This window comes from Cervus elaphus, chromosome 1 (genome assembly GCF_910594005.1).
Source record: "Cervus elaphus chromosome 1, mCerEla1.1, whole genome shotgun sequence".
NCBI lineage: Eukaryota > Metazoa > Chordata > Mammalia > Artiodactyla > Cervidae > Cervus > Cervus elaphus.
Window position 1 is genome coordinate 77658909 of NC_057815.1, and position 25255 is coordinate 77684163.

Below are 25255 nucleotides of genomic sequence, written 5' to 3' on the forward strand. Positions count from 1 at the left end.
CAGTTCGTTGTTCCATGTTGGTTCTGTTGCTTCTTGACCTGCATATAGATTTCATAGGAGGCAGGTAAGGTGGTCTGGTATTCCCATCTCTGGAAGAATTTTCCACAGTTTGTTGTGATCCACACAGTCAAAGGCTTTAGCATAGTCAATGAAGCAGATGTTTTTCTGGAATTCTCTTGCTTTTTCTACGATCCAAAGGATGCTGGCAACTTGATCTCTGGTTCCTCTGCCTCTTCTAAATCCAGCTTGTACATCTGGATTTAGAATGTCTTACTTGGGCCATTACAATTTCTTCATACTAGGATTCCATGCTGCCCATGTTAATACCTGCATCTCTTGCCCCATCTCTACTTATTTTCCTGTTAAGAGACCTGGCTGGCTTACCTCTCCAGGCTTGTTTGACTTTTTACTTTCCATTTAATTTTCCCCTTTTCTCATTATCCTTCCTGGAATACAGTATGACTGCAGTTGCTACACTGAAGCCATGAGTGATCGTAAAGTCTGCTACAAATGGCAGAACAGGAAGATGGAAGTGATCCAGAATGTTGAAAAGACTGGGCCACCTTATCAGCCATGAGCTAGTTACCTGACTTTTCACAAGAGGAAAAAAACTCTGAGCTATTTGGTTACTGTTTACCTATCTGCCTCATTCTGATACATCAAGCTTCAGACAAATGAGTAAAAGACAAGTGGTGTTCTGAAGGGACCTCAGAGCCAGAAATGGGGTTCACGACACCAAAAGTATAGTCAGACCAACTGTTAGATCCCTTTTCTGTGTGAATACACATTCTTGCCAATGACATAAAAGTTGAGGTTATCAACTAATCAATCACACCTTAGGAAGAACTCAGTCAACATAAAGTGAAAGATGCAAAGAATGGTTGAAGGATCCTGGAACCAGCTTTAACTTCCAACATTTACTACTTTTAGTTACTACTTTATTGGGAGTTTACTTTTCAAAAAACCAGTGTTTTTTTTTTTTTTTAAAGGATAGGCATAAAAGAAGGATTTGGCACCCTGATAATACTCTATTTAAAAAAAAAAAAAAAAAAGGGCAGGAAAAGCTATTTACTCCACTTCAGAACATTCTGACATGTTTCATGTTAGCCAATATGAAAGACTAAGTTTGCCTTTAAGTTCCCTGATGGCAACTTCTTAATCCTGTATATACTTCCCTTTCCACAGTTTTCCCTACAAAAGAACTGTTTCTGGGGGAAAGGGAAGGTAGAATCCACGACAGAGTTTAGTTAGAGCCAGAAAATGACTCTGAATGGGCCTCTGGCAATAGGCCAGAGTTTTGATTTCATCTTCCTTTTAAGAGCAAAGGCTTATTAATATACGTATTTATGGGAAATAGGCAATTACACAAAATACAGGATTGGAACCAAAATTTGTTTTCAAAATGTGAGGTTTTGACATTTGGAGGATTTCATTTCCAAACTCTCAATTATATATTATTACAAAAAAAAATCTTTTATATGTTTCAGGAAAACATACTTGATCTTAAGATAAAATTCATGTCACTTATCACAAAGTTAGACAGTCAAGTAACAAAACAGAAGCAGTATTTACAAATTTAGACTACATGAGACACTGTGAATAACCTTGTTAATAAACACAATACATACTTTTACACACTACATTTCAAAAATGAAGCATCTGTGAACAGTGTGGTAAAGGTCATAGTGTTGAAAACCTTAAATTAAATTCAAAGTTGGTAGAGTTGAAGACTAGATTTAAGGTCAAGGCCATACTGATAGCTTTAAATTCAAGGTTGTGATGAAAACTCTAAATTCAAGGATAGATTGTCTAAGGACAAACAACTGGCAGTCAAGCTATTTAGTCAGTTAGTTCCCTGTAGGTACAAAATATATAGGAATCACTAAATGGATTAGCCTAATTACAAATTCTGTTCATTTCTATATAACTTATAAGTCTTTTCACAGAACCATTCAGTCACATAGTTTCTCTATCCTTGTGTAGGTATTTCTGATTCATTTTAAATCCTCTTTCAAACCAATTCCCTTCCATTTCCATATTTTTATAAGTATAAAATTTTTTTAAATAAAGAAATGTCTGTTCCTTAGCTAGATAAGTATTCTCCCATTAACTCCTAGAAGAGAAAAAAAGATTCCCATTTCCTCCTCTACCTCAAAAACACACAGCAAACCCAAACATTCCAATTTCTAAAGTAGCGCCGCACAGAACCCAGGGCCTGGCACAGTATTTCCTGCTAGTCTTCCTGCTATTAATATAAGCTGAGAACAGTTTAGTTACTGACATTATTGAAACATCTATTTAAAAGACTGGATTCATCCTAGGGCTTCCGTCAGCAGAGGCTTGCTAAAAAAGGCGAGAGCAGCGGCGTCTTCGAATGGGAACGTCAAAGACTCTCCTCTGCCTCTCTTCCTCATCATCATCAGATTCATCCATGTCTGCCGAATCGTCATCGTCGTCTTCCTCCTCCTCCTCTTCTTCCTCTTCCATCTCTTCATATTCATCAGGACCCATTTCCTTGAAAGAGAAGACAATCTTTTGATAAGAACTTCCATCAGGTTTTTTTTTTAATTTAATACAAATTCTCATTTACCTAGAATCTAAACGACTGGGCATGCCAAGTATGAATTTTTATAGACTTCTCATTGAATTTTATACTTTTTTATAGAACTTTACAGACTTTTATACATGCTTATGATGCACATGCTAACGTTAAGATTCTAGAGTATGTATGCTATAACAAGTTTTAAAATGCTCAATGTGTTCACAGTAAATATATTTCATCAATAGAATAGTTATTTTTTACATGGTGGTTGATAATTCACAGAAGGTAGCGAACAGACCACTTCTAACAACCCAAGATAAAATTTTACTGAATTTATTAATGTACTGTGGAACAATTCTTTATTAACCTGCCTGCTTACAGAAGCAAGGATATAAAAATATAACTAAGTTACGACCTCTGCTGGTAATTTTTATGTACTGTCAACAAGAGGTCTAGTAAGACAACCAACCACCTTCAGTAGCCTCCACTTTTAAATTAACTTGTTGAAGACTATCAGAATAAGGCAGCAGTGATATTGAATATCCAGCATCTAAACGTCTCTTGGACACTTCCATTCCTTTTAATCAATGTCTCTAGTCGAGTCTTGACTTACTCTGCTGTTGGTTTTCTGTCTCATACATTTTTGAAGACTCAAGAGAGGAGCTACTATAATTGGACAGAATTCTGAACGGCAAGGAGGACCTAGCTGTTACTGCGGGAAGCACTGGGAAGCTTGGGCTGTGATGGCAGCAAAAGTCCTTCCCCCGCGGCTTTATGGCATGGCAACACGCAGCACCCACTGCCCCGCGACGCCGCCTCTGACCGCTCTCCCCTGCCTGCTGGCCTCCAGCCACACTGGCCTCCGCGCACTCCTTCAGACACACCAAGCGCCTGAGCGCTTCAGCACCTCGGTACTTGCTGCTCTGCTTGGAGCACCCTTCGGCTACACATCCGCCCATTTCCCTCTACTTCTTTCAAGCATGAACTCAGATGTCACCAAGGCTGTCCCTCACACATCTTTGTATCAGAACAACCCAACAGGACACTTCTTGGCACCCTTACTCTGATTTTCTCCAGTGCACTTATGACTAGTTGACATAAGTGAAGAGTGGATATTTACTACACTTTGTTCTTCCAACTACAATGTAAATTCCAAGCCAGAGATTTCTTTTTAATCTCCTCAACTTTCTTCTCTTTTATTTTTTATTTTTATTGAAGCATAATTGACAAACATTATATTAGTTTCAGGTGTACAACATAATGATTCAGTATCTGTATACATTACAAACTGGTCACCACAATAAATCTAGTTAACATCCATCGCCATACATAGATACAGAGCTTTTTTCGTGTGATGAGAACTTCTAAAATTTACTCTCTTAGCAACTTTCAAAATATGCAATACAGTATTATTAACCATAATCACCATGCTGTACATTACATCCCTGAAGGCAGAGATTTTCATTGTGTTGTTCACTGCATTTTCCCCAGCACCTAGTAGGTACTCAATAAATATCTGTTGAGCAAGCAAAGTAATGAATGTGGGAGAAAGGAAGTGTCCTTTATTATCTGTCAAAGTAATCATCACTCAGGATTTATTATAACACTAACAACAACAATCAGAAAATACACATAAACATAACATAGTTTGTTACTTTTATCTTTTGATTTTTCTTATTCTGGGAAATAAAGACTTTAAAATTCAGTAGAAGGTCCAAAAGGGGGAGAAGATTAAAACTTAGGAAATTCTGAAACATTAAATCCAGGTAGTATGACTATTAATTATCTTAAGAACAGAAAAACTGTTTAAAAAAAATCAATGTAGCTCAAGAGGAAGATTGCTGATAATCTCAGACAAAAGTGTATATACAATAACAGTAGATGGAAAAGGGAACACACAGACAAGAATGGAAATAAATAAGCAGCAGGAGCCTCTAAAGTGTCCAAAAACAAACTACCTAGACCAAGAAAAGACTTAAGACCAACCAAAGAAAAATTTTTATAGCAGCATTCAAAGTATAAAACAAAAAGTAGTATTAAGAATGATAATACATGGTTAGGGGACAAATGATGACAACTCAACTTCTGTATCAAGAAAACTAAATTTTTAAATAGGAAAGGTACAATACAAATACAACACAATAGAAATACAATCCCCACTGCCTCTTTCATCTTGATTAGAAATAAGTGCAGAATTCTCATTTAATTTTATTGAGTTCTCATCCTGGAGAAAGAGAAAACATTTTCCACAAGGGAGATCAAGATTTCACATGCTTCTTTGTGGTCAGGAGGAAACTAAAACTCTAAATAAGTAAGAACATAGTTAAGAGAAGGTTGAACATGTAATGAGTTTATTACCGGAATTGGAAATTATAAATTTAAAAATTTTAAACTTTAAAAAAGGAGTAAGTAAATATAAAATTCATCAGTTTTAATTTCTAACATGATAAATGTTGTATACCCACATAAGCAAGAGCTCTTTGGAGTCCTCAATAACTTGTAAGAGCTTAAGGGGATCATGAGACTGGAAAGTCTAAGAACTACTGTACTTAAGTAAAGACTACTCTATCCCCACCCTAACAAACACAAAAAACAAGCCTCAACAGGATCAACTGACTCAACAGTAACTTAACTGCGCAAACTGCCTGTGCAAACAAACGTCAACACTCTTTACACTTTAGGTCAGGAATATATAGCAACTTTAGGGCGAGGAATATTGTCACAGATAGAGGTTTTATAACAATAAAAAAAGCACTTCATTAAAAACACATAACAATCCTAAACATATTTGCATATAACTAAAATACATGAAACAAATTTAAAAGAATAAAAATTCAGAATTAAAAAAATAGACAAAACTGTAATTACAGTTGGAGATTACAACAATCACCTCTCAGAGAACAAACACATACACAAAAAAGATCAGTAAATATAAAGAAGACTTGAAAAACAATCATTTGACTTGCCATTTATAGAATAATATTCCCCAAATATCAGAATACACATTCTTTCAAATACACAAGGATCATTTACCAAGACAGACCATAATGCTAGGCCATAAAACATTTTTAAAAACTGAAATTATACACAGCAAGTTTTCTAACCATAACAAAACTAGAAAGCAATAACCAAAAGCTAACTAGAAAAGCTCCAAATGTTTGGAAATCAATACATTTCTAGAAAAATACACAGATCAAAATTAAATTACAAGGGAAATCTGAAAATATTTTTAATTAAATGTTAATAAAAAAACATAAAAATTTGTGAAGTGCAGCTAAAACAGTGCTTAGAGAGAAGGTCTAAAATCAATCATCTAAACTTCTACTTTAAGAAGTTTAAAAAAAAAAAAAAAGAAAATTAAAGTAAGTGGGAGAGAAATAAAGATAACTCCAAAAATCAATGAAATAGAAAATAAGCAAATAGAGAAAAACAGTGAAACCAAAAATTGTTCCTTTAAATGATCAATAAAAGTGATAATCCCCTAGCTAAGGTGATGAACAAAAGAGAAGATGCAAACTACCAATATCAAGAATAAAACACTATGTATAACTATAGCTCTTATAGGATATCAAGGGAATACTGCAAATAACTTTATAGAAATAAATTCAATATTTAGACCAAATGGACAAATTCCTTGAAAGACACAAATTACCAAAAGTGAAATAAGGAACAGAAAATACAAATATTAAAGAAAATTCATATTTCAAAATGTCCCCACAAAGAGAACTCTAGCCCTGATGACTTCACTGATAAATTGTATCAAACATTTAAGGATGATATCAATCTCATACAGAAATGGAGCTACTCAAAAATGGAAGACTGTTATAGGAAGTAGCAAATTCACAGTGTTGGAAATACACATTGGGAGGGAAGATAAACTTCACTTCCAAAGCTAAGACTGCAGATTCTTTTCACCAGAAATACCACAAGTATTACTGGTGGCATCTCATCACCATCCTTTTCTTTCCAAACTGGACTTGGGAATGTATCTAAGTCATGTTAACATCATGTCTATCTTCCCAGACTTATTTTGGACCCACCCATCAGACTCACCCCAGGAGCTAGAGAGGTTTTTTAAAATATCTGACATCTATGACTTGATTACATTCTGGATATGCAATTCATATGGTATTCCAATTGTATTACTGGGGCATGATAAATTTCTTTAATCATTTTATGGCTGGTAAGACTGAGGTTACTGCTATGCCTGTCATAACCCTAGAAACAAGATTTTAAAAATAGGACTAGTTGAATTAGGAAATTATCCCCAAAGAGAGACTACTAAAAGTACAAGTCTATCCATTAAATCTTCTTTGTAATGATTTTACAGGATATTTGTATTATTTTTTAAAATTGGGAATTTTAAAAAAAACACATTAAGAAATTGTTTCCCCAGTCTTCACAAAATAAAGGCAACTCTGGTCCAGTATAGTGATTCTCATTAGGCAACAAAACTGTTTTTGGAAACTGGAAAAGACACTGAACCTTTAAAACCAATAACTACTTTACATGGAGGATACAGGTCATTATACATTCATTCAAACTCACAGAATATGCAACACCAAGAGTGAACCCTAATGTAAACTATGGACTTTGGGCGATAACGGTGTGTCAAGGTAGGTTCGTCAATTCTAACAAAGGTTCCACTCTGGTGGGAGATATTGATAATGGACGTGTCTATGCATGTACTGAAGCATGGGAAATCTCTATACCTTCTGCTGAATTTTGCTATGAATCTGAAATTGCTCTAAAAAATAGTTTCTTTAAACAAACAAAAACAACAAAAAGATAACAGTGGAGTTACTCTGATTAAAGAATATGGAGCCTAGTTTACTTACTGTCCACTCCCACCCAATGTATTCACATACCCCCCCATCCCCCCAAAGATACCTCCCTCAAAATCTCTAGGGTTCTCTGAAATACCATTTACAAACTATTTGTAAGACCCTCTGTGGAGTTCATTCTACAAAGTCATGTAAATCAGCACCAGAGGAAAATTTAACCTACCAATCGAGCTATAGACACCCTGAATGTCGGACATGCCATATGGAATCGGGGAATGGCGACATTAAAGATCTTGTCTTTAAAGTAAAGAAAATGGAAGGTATAATATCCTTCCATATAGCCTGATGTTGTAGAGAATGTGGTACAACTTGTATATTCATACACCCGGCCTGGGCTGATGATTGGAAATTCACCTGCAGAGAAAACAGCAACAATAAATCAAAGTATAAAATTTAATTCTTCATTATAGCAAATAAGACATGTCCTCTTTAAACTATATTAAAGTAAATGCATAATTAGAAACAATTTTTAAAGGAAATATAACAAAATGGTAACAGTGATGGGATTATGAGTATTTTAACATTTTTTTGTATTCTCCGAATTCCTTACAGTGTATATGCATGGGGGGCGGAGGTGGTGATATCTAGTATCAGAATAAAAACCAGAAAAGGAGAGGTGTTGAAGACACACTCTTTAAGACACGGGTAATAAAAACTGTCACAGACTCTAATTCAAACAGAGATAAGGATAATTTAAATGTTCAAAAGTAGCAAGAGACTAAAACATAAAACTCTGAAGATGTCCCTTCAGCATTTAGCCCTAAGTGCAGTCACAAGGGAGAGAGGTCTTACCCCAACAGACAAAATGACTGAAAAAGAATTACAACTTTAATAAAGTTCTTTAGCACTAGACCCTTAATAATTCCTTAAAAAGAGATGTAGACTATGACTCTACTTGTGGCAATTAATTAAAACAAATTTAAACTGAATCCTACATATGCTTAGGACCAGTAACCGAACTGCATTACTTAAGTAATAATATTTTCCTGAAGTACAACAAAAGACTGAAGAATCTGAGGGCTCAGAAACTTATGATACTCATAATTTTTTAAAAAGCCAAATGTCAATTGTAATCAGAGGCTAGAGATAATTGACAATAAAATCTGTGCTATTAATTTTAACATTGCCCCTGAAATTAAAAAAGATGACCAGTATGAAATTTATTTTCTTTTTCTGTCCTATACCTGGTAACCCTATAGAATATGATAATGAATAATTTTCCAGCTAAAAGAAATATAAGAAGTTAAGAAGGGAAAGCAAGAAACCCATGTGATGGACAGAATGGAGATTCAACCCCTGAATAATTGAGTTTGCTATCCTTTTAGAAAAGTTCATGTTTAAGGTACTAAACTGATAAAATAATGACCTTTATACATTATATTCATTGTATTATAGTTAGGAGAAGAATCCAGAATCTATGGTATCTTTCACATTGAAATGCCATCTTATCCACTACTACATGATGTATTTACCAAGCAATTATATATATCACATATATATTCTCCAAAATGTCTCAGAAGCAACTGATGTTTAAACTCAAATCTTGGGTTACATACCAACTACTCCAGGTCCTTGAACTTCTTCCACATCACCTTTAGCATTTGTTATTCTCCAGTAACGGCTGTCTAACTGACAAGCCTTTTCAGGAAGGGCGTCTTTTGACATTTCAATCCTGGAGAAAAAAGGGTGGTAGAGACACATTGGTTTCTTCTGTTTAAGAGCTATAGTATTTGAGCTAAGATGGTGAAAGGGATTTCCAAAGTAAATTAAGAAAACCAACCCAAAGTCTGTGTAAATCATCTATTCCTGTAAGCTCTCAAAGATACTGGCTGGACTCCACCCACAGAAATGCTTTCATTCAATTTACACACTTGACTGTCAGTTAGGGTTAACAATAGAAAGGGCAACAGAAAAATTTACAAAACAGAGTGGTGCCAACAATCTTGTGTTCAAATGATCAATGTGGGAAACACATTCTAGAATACAGTGCTATGAAAAACTGCTGTGAGAAAATGGAGTCTTTTTTTCACCACAAGGCTATGCAGCCCATTTCCCTTTTCTCCATTAGCTTCTAGAAAGCTCAGAGCAGAATGTCACTATTTCGTGCGTCTACTGCTCAGTTACCGGAATCATCCCTTCACTCTGTTTCCCAACACTACTATTTCCCTCCTTTTTCTGAGAATCTGCTGACTCATCTTCATTTAGAATACCCTATAAGCATGTATAGGTGTTATTATTTTAAGCATATCTTAATCCTAATCCTAGGCAGGATGTAAATTAAACAATTAAAACAGATTCATCTGAATATATGTAACTAGACATCAAAGCTGGATACAATACCAAAATCCTAGAATGCTTCCTGGTTAAGTATACCGTTATTTCCAGTATGTATGCATATGTATATATAGGCATTGTAAAAATCTATACATCATAAAGTATTTAAAAATACATCTAAAAACAAAAAATACATCTTAATATCTTAAGGTAATGAGTTATCTTTACCTCACAGTACAGCGTACTTATTAAAGTGAATTTAGCATGTTTTTTATTTAACCAAATCCAGGGTTTGCTCAGCACTATGTCTAATTATAGAGGCTGTATTCAAATAATATTTATTTCATTTTTAACTAAATATAGACAAGCTAGTTAAAACTTAAATGCATAGTTTTATCTTGGGCAATTTCATAGCTTTTTTTTTTTTGGCCACACTGTGCAGCACGTGGGATCTTCGTTCCCTGACCAGGGATGGAACCTGTACCCACTGCATTGAGAGCACAGGGTCTTAATCACTGGACCACCAGGGAAGTTATTCATAGCTTTTAGAATGCATCGTAACTCTAATACTGAACTTTCATGATGATTACAACTTGGTGGTCCGCCTCTCAAAGTACTGGGCACAATACTTATATTGAAGAAACAACTTAAAGGTTGATATAACCTCAAGATATTTTATAAACACTACATTGTAGAAAATTTTTTTGCTATCCACTTACTCCCACACTTTAGCAAGAAGCTGCTTTTCAAAATGTGTTTTTTATATCATATCAAATAGGGCAATGATAACACATCCATGAGCTATATCCCACAATTTTATTTTTTTTTAATATCCCACAATTTTAAAAAGCATCCCCATTTAAAATTCTCACCTGATTCGGTATGTGAAGAAATAATGGGGTGGATGTACAGAGCTAAGTTCTGGCAGAAATGATGTGGAAACTGAAACTGTAATATCCCCAGTCGTTGCTACACACTCTGGATCATGAACATATCTAGGTAATTTTAAAAAATTAAACATTTTTAAATCAACAAACCTCAATTCTATAAGATATAAGTTTTAAAGATACAATGCAAAATAGTTTATATTTTACCTTAGGATAAAAAATTTAAAACATATTTGGGACCTTATTAAACTTAAAAAAAAAAACAAATTAGAAAACTTTGAAGACTCTGCATCAGTAATGATAGCAGTCAAGGTTCAATGATCAGTGGTTCAAATAATGGATTAGTAACTAACTTGGAAACTAAAAACAGCTTATTTCAGTTTTCAGAGCTAAGGAAACTTGGAACATCTGAAAACCCAGCTATGCCCTTTAAATGTTGACTCTGACAATAAAAGTGTGTTAATATGTTATTCTAGAGGCCTCTAATGTATAATTAATCTATCATTTCTGCCAACCAGGCCACTGTGAACCAAGATTACCTCTAATACCATCTATAACATGTGAATGTTCCAGAGATAATAAATAACATTTTCCAGGAGTCAAGAGTTACTGCCTTGCTAGTCACAATATATTTATTAATTGGTAATAGCTCCCCTGTCCCCCCCCCCCAATTATATAACTACTATAAAGCCATAGCTCCTAAATCAAAATCAGTTTTTTTCTCTTGATTCTTCAAGATGAAAAAATACTAGTCATTCAATTGTTTGGATGTTTGGGCTTTAAAATGAGAATAAAATAATGAGATTCAAGATGAGAGGTTCTGGCATTAACCTTCCTGGGAAACTTTTTTTTCTGATTTATAATCATTCCAAACCAAAAAGATCTGAGTGAAATACCTGAAAATTTGGTCTCTGATAATAGGGAAGCCACCTGATACAACACTGTTGACATAAGAAGTAAACCAGTCAGTAAAAGTAGCACCTATAAACAAGGAAGGGGGGCAGAAAAGGACAAATACGTTTTAAAAATCTACACAGGAAACAAGGGAAAAAATTATAATTTCTCTATGCTTAACAGTGGTATCTAGTGATATCAAAACTAGAAACATTTATAGGTGTCATCTACAAATCCTAGGTAAATTTCTATCCTCAATTTTAGCGATCATATTTCCTAACTACCTTGGTAGGGAATCCTTCAACTTCCTTCAAACTACTTTTTAAAGCTTTAAACAGTTAACTTTTAAATTTTAATTGGTTCTGGTACAAGAATGAAAAGCCCTCTGTCTATAATTCCTAGAACATACAGAATGAAGGAGATATAGCTACATCTAGGAAGAAACTACAGAAAAAGGTATCAGCAGCTGTCTTCAGATGAACAAAGTATATCCCTGGTCTACTAGGCAAATTCTGATTCACACACAAAATTCTGGTAGAAGCCAGGCTCAGTCTGGACATTTAATAGGGGTATAGCACTGTGGAGTTCTGGGCATCAGGAATACCCCAAAGCAGTTTCCCTGGTGGCTCAGACGGTAAAGAATCCGCCTGTAATGTAGGTGACCTGGCTTTGATCCCTGGGTTGGTAAGATCCGCTGAAGAAGGGAGTGGCTACCCACTCCAGTATTCTTGCCTGCAAAAATCCATGGACAGAGGAGCCTGGTGGGCTACAGTCCATGGGGTTGCAAAGAGTCAGACACGACTGAACGACTAACACACACAGCCCAGTTGTGCTACGATAGATTCGAATGTCCTCCATATTCTCAGTGACCAACTCAAAGCAGAGAATGACTGGGATAGTCTAGTCCAGACCATATATCTGTGACCTAGTGATTAGATCAATAGCAAGTATTTGCGTGAATTATGTTCCTCATCTAGGTAATATAACATAATAACTTTCTTAGACCCCTACCATTTATTGTTAATACATCTCAGTGCCTAGACTATATTAATTAGTCCCTTATCAATGTTGTTCGGTGAATTTCTTCATAATATGGTTTCTATTAACCTAGTTTCTGCATTCTACCACACTGAAAGTCTGACGCTGAATTTACAATCTGTATTTACTTACAATTCTATTTAGGGAATGATTGAAGATACAATTTAAGCTTGAGTCTTATAGTACACAGTTTTAAAATTTTAAAGGTATCAGTTGAGAGCAGGTAAATTGCAATTGTTGTTGTTCAGTCGCTAAGTAGTGTCCAACTCTGCGACGCTATGGACTGCAGCATGCCAGGCTTCCCTGTCCTTCACTATCTCCCAGAGTTTGTTCAAACTCATGTCCACTGACTCAGTGATGCCATCCAACCCAGTTTTCTCTTTTCTCAATGTCTATTAATGGCTCACTCTGGCCCTTTTTCTTTTTCTAAAAAAAATTAATTTAATTGGAGAATAATTATTTTACAATATTGTGATGGCTTTTGCCACATACCAACATGAATCGGCCACAGGCATACCTGTGTCCCCCCTATCCTGAACCTCTCTCCAACCTCCCTTCCTACCTAATCCCTCTGGGTTGTCCCAGAGCACCAGCTTTGGGTGCCCCGCTTCATGCATCAAACTTGCACTGGTCATCTATTTTACATATGGTAATGCACATGTTTCAATGCTATTCTCTTAAATCACCCAACCCTCGCCCGAGTCCAAAAGTCTGTTCTTTACATCTATGTCTCCTTTGCTGCCCTGCATGTAGGATCATTGGTACTGACTTTCTAAACTCAATATATATGCATTAATATACAGTACTTGTCTTTCTCTTTCTGACTTACTTCACTTTGTATAATAGGCTCCAGGTTCATTCAACTCATTAGAACTGACTCAAATGAGTTCCTTTTTATAGCTGAACAATATTCCATTATGTATATGTACCACAACTTCCTTATCCATTCATCTGCTGATGGACATCTAGGTTGCTTCCATGTCCTAGCTAGTGTAAATAGTCCTACAATGAACACTGGAGTACACGTCCTTTCATTTCCGGTTTCCTTGGGGTGTATGCCCAGCACTGGGATTACTGGGTCATATGGCAGTTCTATTCCCAGTTTTTTAAGGAATCTCCACACTGTTCTCCATAGTGGCTATACCAGTTTATTTATTAAATCTAGAACATGCCATAACTTGAACATACAAACCTAGAATATGCCATAGTCTGAACCCACAGAAACTTATACTCTACTCAAGATTCCAATTAGGAGATACCTAATTAGATAGATGCCTTGGTCTGGAAGGCCCCTTCACTATTAACACATGAGGATGTTTAATATGTGTTAGAAATACCTCTAAAAAGCAGAACGGATAGTTAGGATGCTTGTCTTACTTGAGCAAAATCTAAGCAAAACAAGAATGAATGAACAACAAAGGGGTGAGATACTCTTGTAAACAGATTGAATTGTTCTCAAAATCCTGAGATGTATATGTATTGCTGAGTTCCTTCACTGTTCACCTATAACTATCATAACATTGCTAATTGGTTTTAATAAAAAGTTAAAAAAAATCCTGAGGAAAACCCTTTTAAGACCAAGAAAACTCAGGTGTGCCAAGCAGTTTATAAGGCCCAGTTTATACTGGTCTCTGAAGACTGCTGGTTTGAGGTCTCTGGTGTGACTTACCAGTATTTTACTACAGCACTAGCACTAGAAGAGAACAAGTACAGTTATTTCATGTATCTGTATCTCTCTAATTATGTATTAATATGATCAATGGAAACTGCATGTGTGTATAAGGGAACTATATACACATTTCTAGCTATTCCATATATTTCACTGTTCTACAGAAGAATCCTAAGAGAACAAGGTTGTATAGGGCACGGCTTTTTTCCAAGTAGAAACCCAAGTCAAGTATAAGGGCTATTCTAAAAAAACATAGTTATAGTACTTTATGAACCAACAAGCTCTAAGAAATACAAATATAAAATTGCTAGCTGGTCAAGTAACAGACAAGTTTTTACTAACTTAATGTTTCTGACCAGAAGGAAGAAGGGAGAAAAGAAGACTTTTGTTTTACCTATGATAAACATGTCAATAGCAGCTGGATTCCGAGCCATTTGGTCCTAGGTGAGAAAAAGAATATTATAATTGAATGTTGTACATTTTACTTAATTTCGTATTATTCATTGTATCCTTCCCTGGGGACAAGGCAGAACAGACAACAATAACTTAAGTGCTCTAAACAATACTCAGACATTCCTCATACTTTTCAGTTTCTGTTTTTATGATTTCTGTATTTAGGCTCTTCCTATCAAGTTCTTAGAGGAACACCAAGCACTTCTCAAAAACAGTTAAAATGCTTATACACTGCTGTCAGTATTCAAATAAACTTAAAAAAAAAAAAAAAGATCCTTTAAGAGAACAATTAAGATGTTAAAACTATGAGATGATACATGACCTATGGACCCAGAAGACAGGGCTTTGGGTTCAGTCAATGGACCCGAACAATTCTAGATTAATCACTTCCCTCAGGAAATGGAGAGGCCAAGTCATTAACCTACAACCCTACAGAACTACTAAGTCAAAAATGAGATAAAGATATGCAAATACTTAGAAAAAAATTAAAAGCAATGAAAGTTCTTTAATTTAAATTCCTCTTTTAAGTTAAAAGTTCACATCTAGAAAAAAAAAAGCAGCAGGTCTGTAACTGAGGAATGACTGAGAACTGAAGAAATAAAAATGAGACCAAATGCCATGATATTCTGTGTGTACATGAAAATCTTAACAAAAACCTCCTAAAAAGGATCTATATTTTTCAATAACCCGAATACATGCTGAAGAAAGAGTTTAGAAAGTTTCCACTGCACTCAGAACTTGAATCAAATGATGTGCAAATACTAAATTTTTAAAGTTAGAAACTGATATTACAATTAATCACCTCAGCAAGAAGCTCATTAGTTTTTCTCAAACTTAAAATGCCTTAACACAAATCGCAGCTTCCCCTCTGTACGTACAACTGTTCGCACTGTTTGTCCATTGGTGAGATTTTCTTTTAGTATTTTATGCCGTTAAATCAGAGTATTAGCCCACTAGTTAGATAGGTCTATAATCAAGTCACATAATGCTCTATACTCATTCCACAGTCCTAAAAATTCCTAATGTGCATTTTATCAGAACACACCTGAAAGCCACCTCTCAGCACAGCTCCTACTTACTGGGCACTGGTAGAAGACTTCATTTTTGTTTCGGCCTTCCGCAGCTTCCACTGCTATGTACTGACTCAAACCAGTGTGTATGCAAAAAGTTAAAGGGAGACAGTACTTCAGTCCCTGTCTCTGCTGGAAGCCTCCAGCAGCCGTGTCGACATCTAACAAATCCTCAGAACGGTAGTGATTAGACAGTGCCATGCTTCCCAACAACCTGAGAACACAGACTCAAACATTTAGTCAACTGCAACTTTTTGATGAGTACTAATTTCACATTGACAACTTTATGAAAACTGATTACCATGTCAATTCTAAAGCAGGAATACATGAAACACTACAATTTCTATATATCTTAAATTCAAACTCTTGAGTGGAAAGATTCTGATTTAAATTAAAAGCCTAAATGTCTAAATGTCAACCTTTTAAAAAGAAAAACAGTTTTATTGCTTTCAAAAACCTATCTTGCCATAATTTGCCAGCGTTTTGCTATATATATATATGTATGACTAATTTTATGTTTAAAGGAGTATATTCTCTGATACTTCTATCTTGATACAACCTTTGGCTTACTCTATCCTACCAGGCAGAATAAATGGAGATCAGCTTATACTTTGTTCAAATTTTCAAAAACTTGGGATGTCTGGTGTCTAAACTCATCTCATGGTAGACAAACGAGAATAACACAGGGTTCAGTCTTTGCAAGAGTCTCATCCTCAGTCTCACTGAGCTGTGGATAGATAAAAATCCCTGTGTTGAACTCATGACCTGTTTGTCATGTCAAGTCTGAGCAACCCCTTTAGTAAAGTTCTCTCCTGTTTGTTCTTGAAATATGACAATTTTTCCTTTTTGTCAAGTTGCAGTGTGACAGGAAAACAAGAAAAAATCAGTGATTTAGGCTTATCTAGTTCTAACTGCCCAGTATTTGACATCTGAACCTCAGTAACCTCGGTATGAGCGATCACCTTCTTCTAGATTCCCTGTACTCACTCAACTCCGATCTAAAATGGTAACAGAGCCTCATATGATTTTTCACACACATAGAGATATCAAATTCTAACAAGAACAATGCAAAATTCTCCCTAAATTCCTATTAGCATGTCACAAATGCAAAGTTTCTGAATTAGCTTAACTTCATAAGGGAACAAAAGGAGTAGAATCATTCAAAGACTAGACCTTTTAAAACCAGGAGTGAATTTGACAGCTACTGTATGCTCTGCTTTTACCAAAAGGATCCACAGTGAATACTTCATATCTTTTGGAAGTAAGTTCAAAATAGGCTATTCAATGATAGGCTATGCTTGAATAGGACAAAACTAATAGGCTATGCTTGAATAGGACGAAACTATGTTTTCTTTGGTTAAGTATATGTAGCTCTGAGCAAATTACTTTTTAAATGTATGATACACAGAATTTACACAAGTTCTCCCAAACAATTTACCTGGCCTGTAACAGGGTAAACATTTCAAGGATTCATAACAGTTCTAGTTAAATTATACACATACACACACACACTCCCCTATCTCATGTCCCATAGCCCCCACCTCCAACCAGACTTCATTTAAACTATAAAGATGCATTGATAGAAATGATGATTTTGAGACATAATCTATTTTGGCAAAATCAAATTCAAGCTGTATATTTTGTCTTATGGATTATTACAAGAAACAAGAGGATATTCTCATACTCCTTTAATCTGTTAAGAATAACTACAAATACAATTTGTTTACATTCTAGAAAATACTTTGTATAATAAAAAATGCCCCAAACAGTGAACATCTTACCCAGGAACCACTAACTTCTGCCCATTGTGGATACGATAAGAACACCGATAATCATCAGGAAGCCTGCAGCCGATCTGAGCTTCCACAGCATCTAGGTCTTCCTCTCGAGCACCCTCTGCAGAGACACAGAAAAGCAAATTATGAAACAATGACAGCCTTAAATCTAAGAAGGAATTCCAGTGTACCTGCTAGTCAATGAAACAATTTGAGACCAACTGAATTCTGCCTAAAAGGTACTTGCTGAAACATAGGGAAATGAACTGAATATACACAGAACCATTACATCACTTTAGATTGGCTCTGACATTTGAAGCACTTGAGCAAGCAAATCCCCCAGTTTCCTCTCCAGGGGGAAAGCACTGGCATTAAGTAAAATATGGAATGGCAGGCACCAGTGAAATCCACATTAATTTTTCACATTACACTGCAAACTTAAGAGCATAGCTCATTTTTCTTAATCTAATAAACTTCTCTATTTAAAAAAACTCTCCAGAAGTCCTCTATAACAGATGTTGCTCAAGAGTCTTCACCAAGCTTCTCAATGAGGAATACAGGACTTAGGTGTAGGTTCATTCTAGGAGGACATTACCTAGCATTTGATTTTCATGTTTGTAAGCCTGCCACATAAACTAGCTTCAAAAAGTATCATTACAAATACTAAGAGAAGAGAGTCACTCCCAGCAATGGCCCACCAGGCTACTGGGCCAAACCTTCTGCTTAGAAGTAGAAAAACTGAACAGAATATTGGTTTCAAGGTTTTTGGAGAACCTCAAAGGCAGTGAGAACCAGCAGGGTCTGGGCTGGGGGAGGCTGGTCCAGAACAGGGAAACTGAGAGTTTGGTCAGGCCATTGGAGCTACCTTGTTTGAGGCAACTACCAATTCTGAAAACAAACACAAAGCTGGGAAACGGAGCAAAGCCTTCAGCATTATCACAGGGCTGGGAATTTTCTAAAATTGATGAAAACAACTCAAGAAGCACTGTAATTACAAAGAAAATCACTACCTAGACACATTACTGGAAAACTGCTGAAAATCAAAGACAAAGAGAAATCTTAAAAGCAACCAGAGAAGGGGGAAAAGCCACAGTCACTTTCAGAGGAATGACAGTTAAGACTGATAGCTAAATTATCTACAGAACAACAGAAGCTAGAGTAGTATCTTCAAGTGCTGGGGAAAAAAAAAACAAACCACCACCACCTGCTGACTAGAATTCTATATTTAGTCAATTTATACTTCAAAAGTGAAGATGAAATAAAAACATTTTTCAACCAAAAAAAAAAAAATCTGAAAATATTCAGCAGTTGCAGTCCCTAATTAAAAAAAAAATACTAACAGGAATTCTTCAGGCAGAAGAAAAATTATCCCAGATGAAAGCATGAAGATACAGGAAGAAATAAAGGGCAACTAGAAGAGGTAAATATGGAGGTAAATCTAAAATAATATTGAACATATAAAATAGTAATAATGTTTTCAAAGATATAAAATATGTTGAAAACTAAAACCATAAAACTATAATACAAAAGATAAGAGGGAGGTAATTGAAATTGAAGTATTTTAAGGATCTTTCATTGTTCAGGAAGTGGTAAAAGTATTAATTTTACAATAGGCTTCAATCATGTCATATATACATATTTTAATTTCTAGACTAATCACTAAAAGAAGAAGTTAAATAAGAAAGGAAAGGAGGTATGGAATAAAAGATAATTAAGAAGAATGCAAAAAAAGGAAAACCTGCTTAGGTGGCACCATTAAAAAGTAGAAACAAGGTATGCACACATGCCTGCTCAGTCACTCAGTCATATCCAACTCTTTGCAACCCCAAGGACTGTAGCCCACCAGGCTCCTCTGTCCACGGGATTCTCCAGGCAAGAGTACTGGAGTGGGTTGCCATGCCCTCCTCCAGGGGACCTTCCCGACCAAGGGATCAAACTGCGTCTCCTGCATTGGCAGTGGATTCTTCACCACCGAACCACCTGGGCTTCCCAGCAACATAGTATATTTACATTCAAATGTATTAGTGGTTATGTTAAATATAAACAGACTAAATAATCTAATTAAAAATCAGACTGACAAACCAGATGAAAAACAAAACACAATCATATACAAGAGGTACATCTTAAAGATGTAAACACAGAAAACTAAAATAGCTCTACTAAAATCATACAAAACAGACTTGAAGGCAAATAGCATTATTTGAGGTAATGGAGGACTTTCTGTAAAGGCAAAAAGGTTAAATTCACTACACAGGCATTATAACTTTAGTTTTGTACATCTAATAACACAGCTTCAAAATATATTTTTTAAATGACAGAATTAAAATGGAAAAAAAAGATTATCTATAATTATAATGGGTATATTAGTTTTCTACTGCCACAATATTAGAAGTGTCGAGCAACACTCATTTACTATTTCACAGTTTCTGCAGGTCGAATTCTGGGCATGACTCAATTGGATCTTCCGCTCAGGTCCCACAAGGCTGAAATCATGGTGTTAACTGGGGCTGCTAGCTCATTTTATGCATCCTTTGCTTGGGGTTCTCTTCCAGACTCACGGGTTATTGGCAGAACTTGGTTCTTTGCAGTTGCAGGACTGAAGCTCTCTGCTGAGAAGCCATCTGCCATTCCCTATCAGCTGGCCCTCTCCACGACATGCCAATTTGCTTGCTCATGGCCAACAGGAGAGATACTCATGCTCTGAATCTCTCTGACTTCTGGAAGGGCCCAGTTCCTTTTAAGTTCCCTCTGGGTCAGGCTTGCTCAGGATAATTTCCCTTTTGATTAATAATTAATTCATAAACAACTAATTTTTGACTTTCATTACATTTGTATAACCCCTTTACCTTTTGTCGTATAATATGACCTAATCACAGGACTAAAATCAATTATATCCATAGTACCACTCATATTTAAGGCGAGGCAATCATTGTATCAGGCATGTACCACAAAGATGGGAATCTTGGAAATTTTCTCAGAACTCTGCCTACCACAGTAAGGAATTTTAACATATCTCTCTCAGTAACTAACAGAATAAGAAAACCAAAAACTTCATAAGAGTATAGATGATTGAATAAGATTAACAGTTTTTGCCTAATTATATATATAGTACTAATTGGCAACAATGGCAAAAAATATAGTGGAGAGATACATATTCTTTTCAAGTATACATGGAATATTTCCCAAGATAAATTATATGCTGGACACACAACAAATCACAATAAATTTCAAATGACTGAACTCATATAGAGTATATTCTCTGATCACAGTGGAATTAAAACATAAATTACATTTAAAAGATTATAAAAAAGCCCCCAATGTTTGGAAATCAAGGAATACATTTCTATACAATCCATGGGTCAAAGAAGAAACCACAAAATATTTTGAACTGCATGTTAATGAAAACACAACATATTCAAACTTGTGGGATGAACTTAAAGCTATGTTTAAAGGGAAATTTATACACCTAAAGGGATTTGAAGAAAATTAGAAAGGCTGAAAAATCTATAATCTAAGTAATCATCTCAAGTCAGGAAAAAGTGACAATAAAGTAAACTCAAAGAGAAGTCAGCGAAATTAATGAAATAAGAAATAAGATATTAATATACAGAGGATTGACAAAGACAAAAGTCAGTTCTTTGAAAACATTCATAAAATTGATTAGCCCTTCCTAGCAAAACTGATCAAGAATAACAGAAAGAAATAATAATATCAAATAATATCAGAAATGGAAAGGTGAAATCACTACTGATCCAGCGAGCATTACAAAGAGGATATTATGAAAAATTTTATAGCAATAAATTGGAAAATGTACACGAAGTACACAATTTCCTGGAAAAACACAACTTACCAAAACTGACATGAGACTAAGTAGAAAATCTGAGTAGTCCTAAATCTGATAAAGAAATTGAAATTTAATTTAAAACCTTCCCACAATGAAAACTCCAAGATTGAATAGCTTCACTGGTAATATTCTACTAATCATTTAAACAAGAAATAAGACCAGGCTTACATAAACTCTTCCAGGGAACAGAAAAAGAGGCAACACTTCCCGACTCGTTTTACAAGGCCAGCATCATCTTGATACCAAAACCTGACAAGAACATTGCAAGAAAGGAAAATTACAGGCCAAACTCTCTCATGACCATAGATGTAAAAACCCCAAATACTAGCAAATTTAATCCAACAATATATAAAAAGGAAAAGATAATACATTCTAACCAAAGTAGTTTACTCCACAAATGCAAAACTGGCTTAACATTCAGAAAATCAATGTAATTCAGAGCATTAACAGAATGAAGTAGAAAGGGATTTGATAAAATTCAATTATTCATTTAAAACACAAAAACAAAAAACCCTTTCCCCAAACTAGGATCTTAAGGGACTTCCTTCAATATGCTAAACAGTATCTACTAAAAACCTATAGCAAACATCATCTTGTTGAAAGCTCTCCCTCTGCAGTTGGAAAGATAAGGATACTCACTATTATCATTTCTACCCAATACTGCACTGAAGGCCCCAGCCAGTTCAATAAAGCAAGAAGAATAAAGAAATGACATATAGGGATTGGAAAGCTAGAAATAAAACCGTCATTCTACCTCCTCAAGGATATGCAAATTAAAATCACCATACACACACATTAGAAAGGCCAAAATAAAAACAATGACAACATTAAAGTGCTAGTCGGAATGTAAAGTGGTAAAACCGTTTTGGAAAATTAACAGTATTTTTTAAAGTTTAATGTAAGCATACTATACCACCCAACAAATGCAATCCTAGATATTTGCCTGATAGAAACATGCTCATAAGTACATAAAAAATGATTTAAAAACAGAAATAGAGTCACAGACGTAGAAAACAAACTTAGGATTGGGGGGCAGGGATAAATTGGGAGACTGGGATTGACATATACAGACTACTATACATAAAATAGATAACTAATAAGGACCTACTGTAAGGAACGGGGAACTCCACTCAACACTTGTAATGACGTACAAGGGAAGAGAATCTAAAAAAGAGTGGATATATGTATATGTATAACTGACTCCCTTTGCCATACAGCAGAAACTAACACAACATTTTAAATCAACTATGCCCTAATAAAAATTGCTTTAAAAATGATTTACAGTATTATTTATAATAGTCAAAGACTAGAAATAAACTATCCAGCAACAGTAGAATACATATATAAACTGTGGTCTAATCATATAATGGAATGTTTATACCATAGCAAAAATGAACAAAATACTGTTACACACAACACAACTGAATCTCACAAATGAAAAAAATACTTTACACAAAATACACAGTCAATCATGCAAATTATATAAAGTTCAAAAAGACAGAAAACTACTCAGTGGCATTAGCAATCAGGATAGTGGTTACCCCTGAGAAAAAGAGAGGGTTCTAGGTAATTATTCTACTTTATGACCTGAAGGGTGTTACAATGGGCAAGTTCACATTGCAACAGTTTACTGAGTCATATACTTATGATCTGTGAACATTTCTTTGTTTATTTTTTATTTTTGATCTGTGCACATTTCTCTAGGTTGGTTAACATCACTAGTGATAGCCTGTGGATATCACACACCTCCAGCTATGTGATAAAAGAAACAGTTCCCCTCAGTAGTAACCTGAAAACCCCTTAGTCCAATCTAATCATGAGTAATACTTTAGACAAAGTCAGTCTGAGGGACATCTTGCAAAATACCTGACCAGTACTGCTTCAAAGTCAAGGCTGTGAAAGATAAGGAAAGGCTGGTGCCGGGAGCCAACACAGAGACCCTACCCCTAAAAAGGCCATAAGGGAGAAAACCTGACGGGCAAGGCGGATCAGGTTTTCAGGGGTTTTGAAAAAGTCACCTCACGAGACCCTACCCCTAACAAGGCCGTAAGGGAAAAACCTGACGGGCAAGGCGGATCAGGTTTTCAGGGGTTTTCGAAAAGGCCAGCTCATGAGATCCCACCCATGACAAGGTCACGAGGAGAAAGCCTGACAGGCAAGGCAGATCAGGTTTTCAGGGATTTCGAAAAGCTGCCCCCAGCGCTCACCTTAAAGATGAAATCTGTCTTTCTGATGCCTGCCTCAATGGACTACTCCCTAATTTCTCTGACACAGGCAGGAAGGCCTTCCCCGATCTCTTCTCAAATAAGAATCAATTTAGAACTTTAATCAATAAGTTTCCCAGGTGGTGGTATTTTATGAGATTATTCAGGGTGAAAGGAGTGTTTTAATTTAAACTCCTTTGCTGGTAGTTTGTTAGCCAAATGCATTTATGCCCTTGGTACTAATATGCATGATTGCTTATAATATCCTAATCATAAACTAGCATATAGAACCTGATTATATAAAAGCCCTAACAGATATAGAGCCCTTTTAAGGGGTAAAGGAGTCCTATTAGAAAACATAAGAAAAATTATTCTATAGGTGGTTACTGGGTTGTGATTTGCTTGCTGTGTTTTTGCTTGCTGTATTTTTGCCTTTAATGTGCTAAGGTTGTGTTATAAAAACCATTGTTAATATAGTTAAAGATCTAGAGAAATAAGAACTTAGCCCTAGTGTGGTAACAATGAGATGGTTGTTAATTGTCAGTCAGGAGTGCTAGGCAGAAGCTGCCTCACCAAAGTCGCAGTCAGTATGGGGTAAACTTCTTAGATAAACGCAACTGACAACTTTTGCAGAAAGATTAATTTTTGTATTAACAAGAATATAATTCTACTCTGTACTATTTCCCTATGACACTGTTACCTTTCAGTTAAGGTCACCATAGAAACAAAAAATAGGTTTACATTCACCTGACTTGCATAAAATGTTAATAGGCCCCAAGGCCAGAGGATAATGTACAAGACCCTCATAAACTAAGAAGTATGCAGAAAACACCCTGGTTTCGTGATGAACAAGCTGATGTAATGTTAAACTATCTTCCCCTTAGAAGTGTACTAACTTAGGGTATAAAAGCTATGGTAAAAAATAAAGCATTGCCAGACTCTGCCAGACCCTGCAAACACCCCCGTCTGGTCATTCGCTCTCTCTCTCTCTCTCTTTCTCTCTCCCTCGCAGACTTGGCCCTGTCAAGGCTAGTCTCACATGTCTTCTCTCTCTCGCCGACGCCGTTCATCCTGAGGGTACCCCCTGCATCCTGCCGAGGCTGGACCCGGCAGGCTGGGAAATTTCCACAGGCCAGAGGACAGTGAGGAGACACATGGCAACTAAATGAAAAAGGATCTAAAAGGCAACTGAGAAAGGATCCCACTGATGGAAAATCTGAGGAATTCCAAATAAAGTCCAGAGTTTAGTGAGCAGTAATGTGCCAGTGAAGACTTTAGTTTGACAAATGTCCCATGGGATGGTATGTTAGGACAAACTGAAGCTGAGGGGTTCACAGGAACTCTTTGTGCTCTTTGCAACTGTCTTGTAATGTAAATTACTACAAAAAAGTTTATTTTTTTTAAAGTTCAGTATGAAAGTAAACAAGCTGAAAAGCTATCTGAACCAGAAGTTGAATGAGAAAAAAATTACTAAAATTTATATGGTTAGTGCTACATGTTGGACATTTAACATGTAACAGTAAGAAACCAAGCATTTCTTGCAAAGAGATAGCAAGACAGAAAAAAATGAAATAAAATGACAACAAGGAAACATGGTGAAAGACAAATATAAGGAAATATGTTTTAGAGGGGCATCCTACTCTGACAGAATTTGGGAGCCAGACAGACCAGGGTCAAATCTCAATTCTACCAATTACAGCTGGCCCTCTGTATCCACGGTTGTGGAACACAAGGATACAAAGGGTCAACTATGGGACTTGA

The 25255-nt window shown here is 35.7% G+C and overlaps 1 protein-coding gene across 1 annotated transcript in view; it reads right to left on the bottom strand.

Moving 5' to 3' along the window:
• Positions 1–1373: 1373 nt before the first annotated feature.
• FBXO3 (F-box protein 3) overlaps positions 1374–25255 on the bottom strand; it is a 35407-nt gene continuing 11525 nt past the window's right edge. The window contains exons 4-11 of the mRNA XM_043908947.1: positions 17453–17567; positions 15681–15885; positions 14543–14588; positions 11444–11528; positions 10533–10655; positions 8943–9058; positions 7550–7740; positions 1374–2514 (exon numbers count right to left, since the gene is read on the bottom strand). Of these exons, the coding sequence (XP_043764882.1) occupies positions 2344–2514; positions 7550–7740; positions 8943–9058; positions 10533–10655; positions 11444–11528; positions 14543–14588; positions 15681–15885; positions 17453–17567 (1052 nt within the window). The 3' untranslated portion in view covers positions 1374–2343. The remainder of the gene's footprint in view (positions 2515–7549; positions 7741–8942; positions 9059–10532; positions 10656–11443; positions 11529–14542; positions 14589–15680; positions 15886–17452; positions 17568–25255) is intronic.